Below are 16,610 nucleotides of genomic sequence, written 5' to 3' on the forward strand. Positions count from 1 at the left end.
TATTGAAAATGTTATAATATAAATAAGTAGGCTACATGTAATTATGTTGTGTAATTAGGTACATGCTAAAGTATGCAACTTAAAATCTTGCGGTAATGTACAACGATTTCTTAAGCCTTGTTGACTCTTATTTACACCAGAGCGTTCGAAAAGTGCCTATAACATACTCAGTGATTCCCTCTTCAAAGGCGAGTTATCTTGACCCGTTTTAGCCGAACATCAGATTTAAAGTCTTGTTCGTCGTTTCACATTAGGCCAAGTTAAAATGATTTAAAAATTTAGAGCTATAGAGTTGTTAAATTCAAAATTATAATGCATCTTCAGAATGTGTGCTAGGAAGAAGTTCTGTTTTAAAACATTCGGCGGGTTATATAAACTTAGTCAAGGAACCTTTTTCTCAGATTTCATATGGTTGGATTTAGGAACCTATCTACAGGTCTGTACCAATTGTGGCATCGTCTAAGTTATTTTGCTGTGACTTTTCATTCGTGAGTAGGTTCATTTCAAGATTGCGATTTTTGCCCGTGCTCTTTTTCCTGAAGAACTTTAGCAGTTGTTGTCTTGTAGAAGCACGTAAAATAACGAAAAAGATAAACACGAACGTTCCTTGAAGTGAGTTGAAAATGCAAAACAAATACTGGAACAGGAGTTTAGCATCATCAATGGCGAGAATGCCAAAAAGCCAAGTCAAACCAAGCAAGACCATGATCGCTATTCCTTGTCTAGCTTGCTGAAAACCCGATGTTTTGCGGTCAGAAGTAACTTTGGTACCGGAAGTAAGCAATGAATACATGATAAGGCAGAACGCCACTGTATTACCAACAAATATCACAACGGCTGGAGTGAAAAATGCTATAATGAATGGCAAGCCTTGTAGTCGACAGCTATAAAAAGGTAAGAGAGAATTTTTCAATATCAGTTGCTTTATTTGGTGCATACAGATCGATAAAAAGGAAACTATTAAATGTTACAAATTGCTTCTATTTAAAAATAAAATTGAAACAAGTTTTTGGCTTACTAATTTTTGTCGCCATATTTATCCAAAGCTACCACCATTGTAATCGCCACGATGACAGCAGGGGCGCCTGAAATGCAAATATGTCAAAGTATTATACCATTAAATATGCCAATGGACGACATGCACCATTTTTAGTACGACACCACTAAATTAATTTATACAAGTAGCGCATAGATTTGAAATCGGGGTTAATAGACCTTTTCAGCTTGATGCAAATTAACCCATTTCAGATGTTGTGATCATAGAATAGCCAATAAAATAATGTTGTTGTTTGGGTCTGCCTTACTTCATCTAAGGAATAACTTGTACTTCTTAAAAGTCGAGAAGTGCGTTTTTTGCTATTACATCTTTTTGCTATTACTTTTATTTCCCAGAATTTCTATTATTTCAGTCTATGATTAAAGTGAAGCCATTGAGCAATATATACAAAAAAACTCGTTATCTGTGGCATTTCTAATTTTCCCCTACCGGTTATAAATATTTCGGACAAAAACTTACCCCAGGCAAATAAACAGCACCTCATCATGAACTTTGAAGGCGACGAATAAGGAAACACTTTAACAAAAGCTAGATACATATTAAACCCTTCCACGGCCATCCACAAGAATGCTGCTAACAAGAAGTAATGCAAGGCGACTGCCACTGCTCGACAGCCAGATACTGGTGACGTTTTGGGCAACTCGGTATACACCAGGAATACAATTAACAGCAACGACAAAGTAATACAGAAATTTAGCAAAATCTGGCTTGGAATTTTTGTGCGGAGTTCTCTAAATTAACAATAAAAGGTGATAACGGTCATAAGGTGAAAATTAATATAATTATGGCTGTTGTTCCTATGCCAATTTTCTTTGCCTCTCGCGACAAAGAAATTAAGAAATAATTTCACACAGTGCATGTGGGTTCTGTAATGGATCAATTCCAATTTTGGTAAATTTTGTACAAATTCGTGTTTAATACTACTTTATACAAAATTTGCCACAGGAATGGTCCATTGACTGGTATATTTGTAGATTTCTACTAGTATTTGGGGACTGGTATATTTGTAGATTTCTACTAGTATTTTGGCATCAAGAAACGAATGCAACTGTGACTTTAGTGGAAAAGTGTTTATTATAGACTGGTTTAGATAAATAAAAACATATTATTTGATACATCACTTATGGTCGCAGTTGTCACTGTTACCTAAAATGGCCGAGAGAATGGTAGAATTTCTACAACCAAGACAAAACATCTTCTAAGCGTGAAAAAGAACGAGGTCATAATATAAGGGCATAGCTATATCACCTGTTTAATTATTGACAGTACCTGAATAGCAGTATCGTGATTATCGTCAACACCAGTCCAACCAATGACAGCGCACATCCAATAGTAACTGGACTCACTAAGTATTTGGTCATGTGAAGTGTAGGCCCCCACTGGGGGACTAATATCCTGTAAGGATGGAGAAGAACGACTTTCGGTAAAAACTGGTATTTCGTGTTTTATTAGACAAACATGACTGTATCTTGTGTTTTGAATGGGTCGAATCGATGACTTACCATTAACATCGCAAAGTTGGTGAAATGGTTACAGTTACAAAGTACTCTGCCATCTTTAAGGACTCTTTCAAACCAACAACCTTCTTGTGACCAATTTTGAAGACTAAAATCCCAGTAAGAGCACAAAGTAGTATTTGTGTCTCCTGGAAAGGTTCTCTGGAAAGGGATTTTAACAGGCGTCTTCAAATTTGCAACTGGAGTCCTCTTAACGCTCCCAGCAATAACAAAGCTATTCAAACGTCTCGTGGTTTCTGCTAAAGTTGCTTTAAAAAATTTTGCTTCTTTATAAAAGACAAAAAAAAATGTCTTGTTTTCTGAACTCAATGTATTTGTTGATTCATCGAATATTGTTTGTGGAATCACGAGTGATGTCGTTGAAGTGCACTGGAAACATGCATCAAATTTGATTGACGTGTTAATGTTCTCCAAGGACACCTTTTCTGTTCTCCTTACCATCCCAGAAAACGTTATTCCGTTAAACTTTTGCGGTTGTAGTGCTTGCAGATTAATAGCATAATTTCTTTTAACTTTTTTGAATTTGCCTTCTTCATCAAGGGGCAAAGTCTCCGCGAAATCATTCAAAGCTCTGACGATCCTGAAAAGTAACAAAAACGTGGTTTGCCAACTACGAACGGGGATATTTTTCAAACTCTTTCTTATTTTGCAACCAAATTTTCCTGTCTCAGTCACTCATTTAGGATACTTTTTCAGGTGTACCGATGAATTTTTCTGCAGCTTCAAATTTATTTTAAAAATAATATCTCAGGTTGAAGGAGGAGACAAACATTCAACAAAACCTTCCTAAACCTATGGAGGACACCTACACCATAAGCTCAATGCGTCTTAAGTTACAACTTTCCAGTCTTTTTTTCAGGTTTGATAAAATTTATTACCCGTACAGAAATGTATGCTGCATACATGAATTAACGATAATTTGAATGATTTGTCTACCTTGAAGAAGCATTGTGTTCTTGTTGACTTTGAAACACATCTTCCTCTCTATTATCCAAGACATTGTCTACTGTCGTGAGAAAATCGTCAGAAACCTAGGAATTTGCAAACCCAAAACAATTGGACAGTTAAATAAATTTAATATTTTTTACAAAGGCGATTGTTGAAAGTTCTGGCCTCTGATTGGTCGAGATTATTACCTAAGCGGATTTTTAACATCTCAGCGAATAATTATTATATTAAAAACTTATCCTAAAGTAAATATTAAGTTTTTAAACTAAAATAAAACATAAGCAATTTCTATTGTCAATGCTTCGAATATGTGATAGCTAGTTTAAAAAAAAGCACTATCGAAAGGGGAAGTAATGTGCATAAACTTGGAATTACGTAATATGTAACTCATAAAATTGCATATATTGACAATAAAATCTGAAATAACAAACCTGGCTAGATTTCTGTTTGACCTTAACAATTTTCTGTAGTATCGTAGCGATGTTGCTAATGTCCCCAGATTGAAGAGTCTTTTCAGGATTAACGAAGGAAAGATTTCTCACTTCCTGGGTGACATTTACCACGTTTTCTAAATCGACAACTTCCTAGAACAAACAACAATTTAACTACAGCTAATCAAAACATCAGCCTATCAACGTTCAAAGAAGAATCAAACTTTTATTATGTAGTTCCTATAGTCGGCTGCCTTCACAGTAAATTCAAAAGAGTCAAAGCTACCCATTCAATCCACATATTTGGGAATAGCTTTAAACCAGTTATGAATACACAGGGATATCTTTAAATATATTTAAACTATAGTATCAATTTTTATAGTGAATTTTTTTAAAGATCAAGAGGAAACACTAATGGCATCAATATTTGAATATGCTGGAAAGACTCGAAAATACACGCTGCGGATTAAATACCTGTGACAATTGAAAGAGATCTCTGCTTCGCTTGTTTTTATATTGGCAACTACTTGCCACAATCCCACCCCAGATACTTCCACCCTTGGTTTGGTTTGAATGCAAACATTCCCGACTTGCAGTGGACTCGTTGTTATAAGGACAAGCAAGTTTAGAAACTTTTCCAACCGGAGTTTCAGGCCATTTGAAAATGCCATACACTTCATGTGTACCATCTTCGACACTAGGACAAGGACCTTTAAACGAATACAGTCAAATCAGGTTTTAGGAACACCACGCGTATTTGTTATCTCCAAAACTTCCAGATATGAAATTAGGATGTTTAAAAATTTCTTTCCCACTGATATTTCACCTGTGTTAGTACATTCTACTCCAACGCCTTCTGAATGGTTGCAATTATGGTTTCCCCATCCTTTGTGAGAGCAACTTGTTATATTTTGCTCTTCCCCAGTGCAACCAACTTCAGACAGCCAAATTTGACCAGAACCAGAGGGAACCTGGTGACTTCGAATACTTTTAACAGCATATCTATAACCAAGTTGACGACATACAACCATAGCATCTTTTATATCCCATCCATTACCACAAATTCTTCCCCATTGTCCATTGTAGAATACTTCAACACGACCAGTACCATTTTCACTCAATGGTCCTTGTAATCTCAATGAAACAGGCTTACCTACAAAAATTTACGTAAAAATTATGAAAGGGTTCTAAGAAGTCACAAGCCGGTATTTGTCGCGATATTTGTTATCTCTAAAACTTCCAGATATGGAATTAAGATGTGTAAACGTTTCTTTTCCACCGACATTTCACCTGTGTTAGAACATTCTACTCCAACGCCTTCTGAATTGTTGCAATTATGGTTTCCCCATCCTTTGTGAGAGCAACTTGTTATATTTTGCTCTTCCCCAGTGCAACCAACTTCAGACAGCCAAATTTGACTAGAACCAGAGGGAACCTGGTGACTTCGAATAGTTTTAACAGCATATCTATAACCGAGTTGACGACATACAACCATAGCATCTTTCATATCCCATCCATTACCACAAATTCTTCCCCATTGTCCATTGTAGAATACTTCAACACGACCAGTACCATTTCCACTCAATGGTCCTTGTAATCTCAGTGAAACAGGCTTACCTAAAAGAATTTACGTAGAAATTATGAAAGGGTTCTAAGAAGTCACAAACCAGCATTTGTCGGGAAGAGATTTTCCAAGGTAATTATTTTCGAGGATTACAGCGAATTCTCACAATACTTTTTATCCAAATGACCGTATTTAATACATTTTCCTATAATCATAACTGTATACAGCCAGCCTTAGAACAATTCCTCCTATGTTAATATATTGATATTCATTCACTGCGGAAAAAATCAATTTCTATAGGTATCTACAAATGCAAAACAAGTTGTGAAGTTTCGTTACATTGCTTCAAAATCAACTAATTTCGGACATTAACTTGTAAAATTGTCCGTATAAATTATTGTCACGTTTTGAACTAAATCGTCGTCACAGTTGATTTAAATATTGGGCAATTTGTTTCAGGTTCCGGCACAAATTCGCTGTGAAGTTTAAATATTGCATATCACTTGAACGCCGCGAATTTGCACTGCGAATAAACTTTGTATAAATATTTTCGATAAATAAAAGATTCGCGAAATCACCAATTTAGACTATGACTATATCTAGAAATAATAATCCTTAAAGTTTTTACTTGTGTTTGTGCATTCCACTCCAGCGTCTTTCGAATGGTCGCAATTGTGAGATCCCCATCCTTTGTGGAAACAACTTGTGATATTTCGCTCTTTTCCAGTACAATTGACGTTGTCCAACCATATCCGTCCAGTACCAGAAGGAACCTGGCGACTTGGAAGGGTTCTTACAGCATATTTATAACCAAGTTGACGACATACAACCCTAGCATCTCTTTTGTCCCAGCCATCATCACAGATTGTTCCCCATTGTCCATTATAGAATACTTCAACACGACCAGTGCCATTTGCACTTGATGTTCCTTGCAACCTCAGTAGAACTCTCTTACGAGGTGGAACTTTAAAATAAATGCATACAAATATCTGAGATCAGGTATTATTTTTATTATTAGTAGTAGTAATAATTATGTCTACCTAATTTCTATTTAATAAGAAATGAAATAAAAAGACCAATGATTAAAATATATCAATTAGTCCCTCCGCGGGTAATTAGAATTAATTAGAATTAATTAGAATTAATGAATAAATAATCAGAATGAATTTATATTAGCCAATTATTTTATTTGGATTACCTTTGTCTGTTGTATTACATTCCACGCCAGCGTCTTTAACATGATCGCATTTGTGGATTCCCCATCCGCGATGTATACATCGTGTTATATTATCTTCTTCTCCATTACAGTCGATGTCATCCAACCAAATACGTCCAGATCCAGGTTGCACCTCCTCCCTTTGAAGAGATCTGACGGCGTCAGAATAACCAAGTTGACGACATGCAACCCTAGCATCTCTAAAATCCCATTTATCATCACAGATTGTTCCCCAGGTTCCATTGTAGAGTACTTCAACCCGACCGGTGCCATTTGCACTCGATGGTCCTCGTAACCTCAGTGATACAGGCTCATCTAAAAGAACGTGAAAAGATTTAATAAAGTTCATGCTTGTTTTACGTAAATCGAATCATGCAAAATGTAGATCAACCATATCTCTTTCGTACGAAATTTACTATTAATTTATACCAGGTGTGCGGCATTCGACTCCAGCATCTTCCAAATGTGAACAAGGATGAACCCCCCATCCTCGATGAGTGCAACTTGTTATATTCCGCTCTTCCCCTGTACAAAAAACGTTGATTAACCATATCTTCCCGGAACCAGAAGGAACTTCGCTTCTTTTAAGAGGCCTAACAGCATCTGGATAGCCAAGTTGACGACATACAACTCTTGCATCCCTGAAATCCCATCCATAATCACAGATTGCACCCCAGGTTTCATTGTAGAATACTTCAATACGACCGGTACCTTTTGCACTCAGTGGCCCTCGCAACCTCAGCAAAACAGGTTTGTCTGCAAAGACAAACAAGAGTCAGATGTTTGAGCATGGTGATTCAAGGCTAACAATAGTTAAAAACAACGAGCTCTTTCCAACAATGATAAATTCTGTATGAAGTACAGTTGTGTCAAGTAAAGAGGCAAGAAAGAACAGAGTTTGAAGTTTTACCTGTTCTACTGCATTCAACTCCGGCGTCTTCATGATGTGAGCAACCATGAACTCTCCACCCGCTGTGAGGGCAACTTGTTATGTTCCGTTCTGACCCAATGCAGTCCACCTCATTTAACCATATTGGTCCAGAACCATGAGGAACCTGGTGCCCTTGAAGAGCACGAACGGCATCGACATAGCCAAGTTGACGACAAACAACTCTGGCATCTCTGAAATCCCATTCAACATCACAGATTGTTCCCCATTGTCTATTGTGGAATACTTCAACACGACCAGTGCCAATGGTGCTTAATGGTCCTTGCAATCTTAGTGAAGCAAAACTACCTGCAAGAATTTAAAAATAACAATTAACGTCAAGTTATTTTTACCGAATTTTCTTTTCCAACAATGAGATACGAGCCACTAATACAACGTTGAACAATATCTTAAACATTTTAAAAATTGTTCAAAAAATTTAAGGAATAGAAGTCTGGAATTTTTGGGCGAAATTCAAAAGTTTATGATTGTCTTGAAATCAGTGACACAGGCTCATCTAAAAGAACGTGAAAGAATATGAAAAGATTTAATAAAGTTCATGCTAGTTTTATGTAAAGCAATCATGCAAAATGTAGATCAACAATATTGTTTCTGTACGAAATAGACTATCATTTTATACCGGAAGTGCGGCATTCGACTCCAGCATCTTCCAAATGTGAACAAGGATGAACGCCCCAGCCTCGATGAGTACAACTTGTTATATTCCGCTCTTCCCCTGTACAAAAGACGTTGATCAACCATATCTTCCCGGAACCAGAAGGAACTTCGGCTCTTTTAAGAACCCTAACAGCATCTGGATAGCCAAGTTGACGACATACAACCCTTGCATCCCTGAAATCCCAGCCATAATCACAGATTGCACCCCAGGTTTCATTGTAGAATACTTCAATACGACCAGTACCTCTTGCACTCAGTGGCCCTTGCAACCTCAGCAAAACAGGTTTGTCTGAAAGGACGAACAACAGTCAGATGTTTGAGCATAGTTGTTCAAGGCTAACAATAGTTAAAAACAACGAGCTGTTTCCGACAATAATAAATTCTGCATGAAGTACAATTGTGTTAAGTGAACTGCATGCCTTACACATTACAAAATAGGCGAGAAAGAACAGAATTTGAAGTTTTAATTACCTGTTGTACTGCATTCAACTCCAGCGTCTTCATGATGTAAGCAACCATGAACTCCCCACCCGCTATGAGGACAACTTGTTATGTTCCCTTCTGACCCAATACAGTCCACCTCATTTAACCATGTTGGTCCAGAACCATGAGGAATCTGGTGCCCTTGAAGAGCACGAACGGCGTCGACATAGCCAAGTTGATGACACACAACTCTGGCATCTCTGAAATCCCATTCAACATCACAGATTGTTCCCCATTGTCCACTATGGAATACTTCAACACGACCAGTACCAACGGCGCTTAATGGTCCTTGCAATCTTAGTGAAGCAAGACTACCTGCAAGAATTTAAAAACAACAATTAACGTCAAGTTATTTTTACCGAATTTTCTTTTCCAACAATGAGATACGAGCCGCTAATACAACGTTGAACAATATCTTAATCTCAATTCTTTAAAGAATAGAAGTCCGCAGTTTTGAAGCGAAGTTCAAAAGCTTATGATTGTTTTGAAATCAGTTTATTTAGAAAAAAAAACTGTGTGTGCAGTTAATAATGACCAATTTGAAAACGGAAATGAAGACCAATTTTCACCCGGACTGTTTTTCGTTAGTGGAAATGACTACGACTAAATATACACCAGCTTCGAAAGAACACCGAAACATGGATATAAATATAAATTTCTACCAATATTTTTACCAGTGCTACCTACATTCTACCCAAACATCTTTTGAATGATCGCAACCATGTTTCCCCCAGCCTGGATGAATACATCTTGCTATATTTTCTTCGCTTCCAGTACAATCGACGTCTTCTAACCATACACGTCCAGAGCCAGACGGAATCTTCCAACCCTTAAGAGATCTGACAGCATCTGGATAACCTAGTTGACGACACACAACTCTAGCGTCTCTCATATCCCATCCCTTATCACAGATTGTTCCCCATTGTCTGTCGTAGAGTACTTCAACACGACCTGTACCTTTTTCACTTTTTGGTCCTTGTAACCTTATTGTTACCGGCTTACTTGCTAGAAATAACAGGAATATGTGGTTTGGTTGTAAATAGAAAGTTTTGTAGAAGCAGAAAAAAAGTAACTGGATTATGTGAGTGAAAAGAGCTTGTGTACTAGATAAGCCTGGTTTCCATGCAGTAGTAGTTGTCGCGAACACATCAAGGTGGCTGATTCACATGAGTTCCAATGAAGAAAAAAAGCCTGTATTTACTTAATTTATCGATATCAAGCTGAAAATTGGAGTGACATACGATGTGGATGAGTGATTTACCACAAATGCAAAAATGTGGAGAGGGAAGTTTCACAATCATCCTCAAAATTAATTTACCTATAACAAGAGTTCGTGAAATCGATGGGAATATTAGTCACTGGCAGAGATCAAAATAAATGTACCAAATTTATATCAAACTAATTTAAGCATTTGCTACTAACCACTGCCTTTTAAAGGCAAACAAAGATATCGTGACAAGTTAATCCGGTATGGTGCAAACAGGACCTCTGTGTTCAACGAAGGCATATAGGCTGTTCTCTTCTTACCTGTGTTACTGCAATTCACTCCAGCGTCTTCGTGATGCCCGCAATTATTTTTTCCCCATCCAGAATGACCACATCTCGATATATTTTCTTCTCTACCGGTACAGTTGACTTCATCTAACCATATACGTCCTGAACCGTCAATAAGCTGGTGGCCTTCAAAAGATGCGGCAGCATCCAGGTACCCAAGTTGACGACATGCAACCCTTGCGTCCCTCATGTCCCAACGATCATCGCAGATTGTCCCCCATTGTCCATTGTAGAACACTTCAACACGACCAGTACCATTTGCACTCAACGGTCCTTGCAACCTCAATGAACCAGTCTCAACTGCAAAAACTTGGGAAATTACCCACGTGTAAGTTGTTAAAGCTTTTTCCCAAATAACAGCGATGCTTTATAAAGAAAGTATTATAATTTCTTCCTACCTTTGCAACGACGTAACACAAGATTTATACTGAGAAATGCGACCATTATGAAATCAATGCTCGTCATCTTGTAGACTGGTAAAGAGTAAAATATAAATGCATGTTAGTTGCATGGAGCAGACACCGCAGGAATTCTATATTAAGGATAAATTGTAGGATAAATTACGACATAATCATCTACAGACTACAGACACAACTGAAAGCTGACTTTCAAAATGGCTGCGACTTTTTTTGTCAAAGTGACAGAAGAAGAAATGAGTAAAATCAGAAAAGATCCTGCCAGTACGTAAGGGAAAAAATAAGCCTTGACTTTTTTTTGAGATACAAAAGTACGTTGTAGAACGCCACTTACCACTGACACTAATCGCTTAAAACTTTTTTTAGATTGCTGAAAAATTGTATGTCGCCATATTTGTTTGCATGCAGGTACGTTAAGTTGTGTAAGGCCGTGTCTACACGATGACGGAGGAATTTGAAAACACAAAAATATTTATCTGTTAAAATATTTATCCGCGTCCACACGTAAACACAAAAACGATCCGAAAACGCTAAAGTTATTTGATCCCGCAATACACCTTCATGTTTTCCACCCGCGTGTCACAGGTTGGATGTCGAATTCAAAGCAGAAATCTACCAAATCCAAAGTGAAACACAAGAATGAGGACTTGGACAGTTGACAGCCCGAACTTATAAATATTGTTGTTGAGTGCTATTAAATGCATATCGTTTATAAGATATTGTGTATAACCATACTCGGAAATTTTGGACATGTTTCTCTCGTAAAATACTTCCGCAAATGCTAAAAGAATTGGCGAAGATTTTACTCACCATGAAAATAAACGAAATAAGACTTATTTGAGGCTAATATAGCAATATAAAGTTGAGCATATGCCACAAGACGTGAAACGTCATCGTTTCCAAATTTATCCGGCAAAGCTGCATGTCCACACGTATCCGCTCAGCTGTCGTTTTCAAATTCTTCCACTCTGGAGAGCGTTTTCAGATTCTTCCGTTTTCAGTGGACGAAAACACAGAATACGTGTGGACGGTACGCGTAACCGTGGGAATATTCTTGCGTTTTCAAATTCTTCCGGCGTCGTGCGGACGGGCCTAAAAAAACGCGGCCTTCGTTGCGTCACACATTAAAATAAAGTTTATGCAATATGAAAACGGTCATGACGTTCAATCGTTTGTCAGAAAACGACAACTTTAAACAAAATTAATGACACTTACATCTGTACAATATATTATCTCTTCCCATGAACTGTCATGCATTAAAAGGAATTAAAGTAAATTACTTTTTAGTGGAGGTGAATCGCGCATACAAATTATCTTATACTGAGCTCATCAGAGATAGCTCATCATTACATATCAGATTAACACTTTGAAAATAACGGCACTCATTTACTTAAACCGTAGACTATCAGTCGAGTCTTTTTAAGCGGACGCAATATATAGTAATCATAGCAATATCACACTAATGATTACGACAAATATGCACATCAAAAGTATGAAACTATACATGTAATGCATTCTGTATTGTTTGAAATAATATACTCTTGCCATTGCGTCGATTTAAAATAATGTATTTATTCACAACCAGAAATTCAGGACATTATTTACCATAAAAGTTCATAATGCCCGATAGTGCCAGGATTTCGCAATCAAGATGGCTGCCTTGCTCTAATAGAATTATATAAAGCACGAGACAAAATTTGAAATTAAAGCAACTTCGGTCCAACATATAGCAGTTGCGAAGCTTGATTTAAGACGGGCAAAAACTGTTATGACATTTTTTCATATTTTATATTACCTTTAACAGGTTCCCCAGTAATGTCATTTCAGCAACTATAACTATGATATATACTTGCAATATATGTCATAACAGAACTGAGTTTCTCTCCATTTTAAATCAATATATATGACCGAAGTTGCTTTAATTTCAAATTTTGTCTCGTGCCTTATATAATTCTAAAATAACAAGGCAGTCATCTTTGATTGCGAAATCCTGGCATATTATGAACTTTTATGCTAATTAATCTCCGGAATTTCTGGTTATGTACTTTGCGATTTCTCAAAAGAATGCATGACACGATTTCTCAGCTCTTGCATAGATGAGTATGTTTTCAAATGGCTTCCCGACATTTCATATAAGGAAATACCCTGATCAAGTATAGGAAAAGATGTGCAATGATATTGTTCAACCGTACAGCCTCGCCAATTTGGAAAAATGAATAATTACTCCGCCTGCGTATGCGCAGCGGAGTCTTAAAATGCCATGGTCTTTTTTCCTTTTTGTCGTTTTGGGCGACAGAAGTTGGCATTTCTACAGGTAACCCAAAACATTTTGACCGAGAAGCCCTGGGTTACACGGTCCACGGATGAATTAGGTACATCAGTTGGCATGCAGGCGGAGTGAACGCCTTGAGCAGGCGTCTTGTTCATACTATAATGACAGACGGTATGTACACATTATTGTACGTTCCTGCCTTTGGTTTAAACGTTTTTTTGTCATGAAGTTGGCACCTTTGGATGAAATTGGATACCACATATCAGTTTTGAAACCACGGAGTAGTTGAAAATTCAAACGGGCTATAAAATTGCGAACTATTCATCTAAGTTATAATTAAGTTGATGACGAATAGAATTGCATTCACATTGTTTGCATTGCGAAACAAGTTGACTGTTAATTATCACCGTGTTATTCCGACAGGTAGTGGTGGAGTCACGGTATAATTTAAACGTAAATACCGATGTATAATTACCGTGAAATTAGGTTGACCGAATTGATTCTCAAGCTTATAAATCTGAAAGCTCATGTGCACTCCAAGAGCCGCGACTTGCATAAAACCACTCAGTCAGTAGCTAACTATATAAGTAGCTATGGTCATAAATAAATAGCTGGAAGTGGGGATATTATACAGAAAAAAGTATGGTCGAAAATGTGATTGCAGGGCAACCTTGTCTTACATTATTTTCAAATCATATTGTTCGAGTGATTTCCATTCAGGACATGATAAGCCTAAAAGTCTTACCTAACAAGGAATAGCTGGTCATCGACACTGAATAGTAGCTTCAAAATACAAGAGTTAATAAAGCATTCCTTGCTCAAATTCCAATTACAAAATTGCCCGCGTACTGTTTGTAAAAAAGTATCGAATTACGTACTTTATTCCCAAACCAAGCTCCAGCTTTGAATCACGAGAGTTGGGACAACGTAACGAGATACTATCCAACACGTAAACTCTCTGAGGTCTTGTCTCTGGTTCGTACTTCGAATTTTGTTCCCGTCGGATCCATGCCAACTGCTAAGGTAATCTGATATCACATGAAGAGCCTCGTTATATACTTCATTATCATCTCATTAGCTATTGTCCCTCTTGTGACTGAAGTGCTAGGTCTGTGAAGGGCTGAGAAACTGCCCTGGCCTACAGTCATATTCGAACATGATTTCGTCGCATGAAAATAGTTTATCGACGCTTGGTCGCTTTGGCCTGTTTAGTCGTGGCCTACCAACATAGATGACCACGGTTTTCAGGGCAGAAACTAGCAGACGTTTGTTTGAACAACGAAATTCTAAGTGATGCGTAGGCCTGGATTAAGTCTGTAGTATCACCGTTGTTTATTAAAGACACGCCTCAAAAGATTACCATAATTATGCATGACAAAGATCACTTTCCAATGGCACGGTCTGATAATCTTCCGTCATCCTGCTGTTATTAAAGAATTCCGTACACTAGCTCCTTCTAGGAAAGCGATGCTCACGCCGTGCAATTCTTAAGGTCGACACGGCAGACCGGACGCGATGCGGCAACGCGACGCGAATTCCCAGTTTTCAAGAAGCACATAAGTTAATTTTTGGAAGCAAAATTTTGAATTGATGGACGCCAGAGTAGTCAAAATGTACTATCTTTAAGTGATGTTCAAGAATATAATAACAGTTTAAAATTTATTTGCTTTTGGTAAATGAAAGGCCGCGTTGCCAAATCGCGTCCGGTGTGTGTGGGCTTTTAGCTGATTTTCATATTTGAAAATAGACCTGTTTCGTTGACTGCTGTGTTAATATATCAGTCATTATCGATAATTATCCTGCACGGTTTTCTAAAGATCTACATATCTTTTGTCACAACTACAAATACTATAACAATATAATGATGCTTTATTGTTCATTAATCACTGTCCGTGAATAAAATTTTCCCTCCCGCTTCGCTAAAATTAAACGAAGCGTGGGGTTACTTTGAGGTATTGAAATTACTACATAACATGATCCTTGCAGTCGTGTAGTCATTCCGTCAATAGCATACGCTAGCTTATTTTGTTTTATATACTCATTTCAATACCTCAAAATCATCTCACTTTTTTTATCCCACACTTTTTAGAGATATCTCTAACTTTCAAAAGTTTTGAAAGAAAACATTCGTTAAATCCCGAACATTACATTGTTTGATTAATTATACAAGACTGAAAACGTCGGGGTTTTTTATTACGTGTATGTCGGACGTTTTTTCTATAGGATGGGATATCAGACTGAGAGTTTGACATTTTGTTTGAAGATATTGAAGCTGAGTTTTCGTTTGCAGACGGTTAGTACAAGTCTATGACGTGCATGGGTGTCAATCAAACCGTTGATTGAGCGTCGATGTTAATCGGCCAAGTTCATATATTCAGCTATGCCTGGCTATCCTTTTCTTGAGAACAATATTTCACCATTAATAGAAATCAGTCTGGCATTAGAGAAAAATTAATATGGTCAATTAACGTTCGATTGACGCCAATGATGACGAATGAATATTGTGTTGTCAATAATTGAATGCTTTCTGTGTTCACTTTTGCTTCTGGCGGCATCTCATCCGCAAACTTTCCCCTGACTTGTGATAGCCCACATCACAAGAGAGATGCCTATCACAAACTTGCTTCAAAATTGTGTTTTAAGTAAACAAAAAAAACCCTGAATGATAATAATAAAAAACATGCGACGTGTACAGCACGTAGCCAGACCTCTCTTGAAATGGGTATATGTGTCGATTTCATAGTACAGCTGGATGCTTTGCTATTCAGTTAAATGTGTGGATCGGAGAGTTTTGAAGTACTCCGCTAAGAACACCTTTCATTTTTAAGAGATATTATATCTTCTTATGATATTTTTGTCGGTTTATATATTGCTATACTTCCTGTCTTATCGTAGTTTGTCCATCCATTTCCTAATTATTATTGTCATGTTAATATATTTTCATGTCATGTCTTTATATATTTTCATGTCATGTCAATTATTTTCCTTCGTCGCAAGTGTGTTTTGGCGCGAAATATACTAGCATTTGAAAACTCACCGTCGTCCCCAGGGCCTAACTCTGTGAGAGCAACGGAGCCAGGCCCTGGGGACGAGGATGTTGAAAACTGAAATGCTCATTTGAACCCAAGACTTGACTGGATGCGACGCTCATTGAAGAGCGTATGTGACCGTATTTATCTACGTCAAAGTTTTGTCTCCCAAGAGTTGTGGTGCACCACTCGAAATCTTTGGCGAATTTTCCGATGGCGCGATTTGATTTCGCTCGCATGATACAGCAATTCATCCAAGAGGAACAAATAAACCACTCTTTTGATGCTGTTCGATTAAGTTTAGTTTTAATTGGGGTGAGAATATATTTAATACATGTAGATTCTGGTTGATTTTAACAATATCGCTGAACTTCTATACTTTTTAAAGTACGACGTGCTTCTGAATGTCGAACAAGATTTAGCAGGTTCTCAACACTTCTATACTTTTAAAACACGGTGTGTTGTCTGAATATCAAACAACATTTAGGTTCGCAAGGCTTCTAAATCAATGAGTATA

General features: G+C 37.4%; 1 protein-coding gene across 1 annotated transcript; it reads right to left on the reverse strand.

The window, feature by feature from the left end:
- Positions 1-1,596: 1,596 nt before the first annotated feature.
- LOC114540914 (deleted in malignant brain tumors 1 protein-like) lies at positions 1,597-14,636 on the reverse strand. The gene is made up of 19 exons (XM_028560909.1): positions 13,943-14,636; positions 13,810-13,847; positions 10,775-10,849; positions 10,350-10,676; positions 9,510-9,827; positions 8,811-9,137; positions 8,302-8,628; positions 7,644-7,970; positions 7,163-7,489; positions 6,716-7,048; positions 6,146-6,481; positions 5,244-5,570; positions 4,780-5,106; positions 4,428-4,663; positions 3,954-4,106; positions 3,511-3,605; positions 2,560-3,154; positions 2,327-2,452; positions 1,597-1,788 (listed from the first exon to the last, which is right to left on the reverse strand). The coding sequence occupies exons 2-19, from the start codon at positions 13,829-13,831 to the stop codon at positions 1,597-1,599; spliced, it is 4,770 nt and encodes a 1,589-aa protein (XP_028416710.1). The 5' UTR covers positions 13,832-13,847; positions 13,943-14,636.
- Positions 14,637-16,610: the final 1,974 nt, after the last annotated feature.

Source organism: Dendronephthya gigantea, unplaced genomic scaffold (genome assembly GCF_004324835.1).
Source record: "Dendronephthya gigantea isolate DGI-Jeju-01 unplaced genomic scaffold, DenGig_1.0 000254F, whole genome shotgun sequence".
Classification (NCBI taxonomy): Eukaryota; Metazoa; Cnidaria; class Anthozoa; order Malacalcyonacea; family Nephtheidae; genus Dendronephthya; species Dendronephthya gigantea.

What these genes read in the sequence shown, in the direction of transcription:
- LOC114540914 (XM_028560909.1), bottom strand. Translation starts at nt 13,831, where the DNA reads ATGACCAGCTATTCCTTGTTAG. An exon ending in AGTGGAATGCACAAACACAA is followed by an intron (nt 5,571 to 6,145) that starts GTAAAAACTTTA and finishes AAATTCTTTTAG; the next exon opens with GTAAGCCTGTTTCACTGAGA. An exon ending in ATCACGATACTGCTATTCAG is followed by an intron (nt 1,789 to 2,326) that starts GTACTGTCAATA and finishes TTGTTAATTTAG; the next exon opens with AGAACTCCGCACAAAAATTC.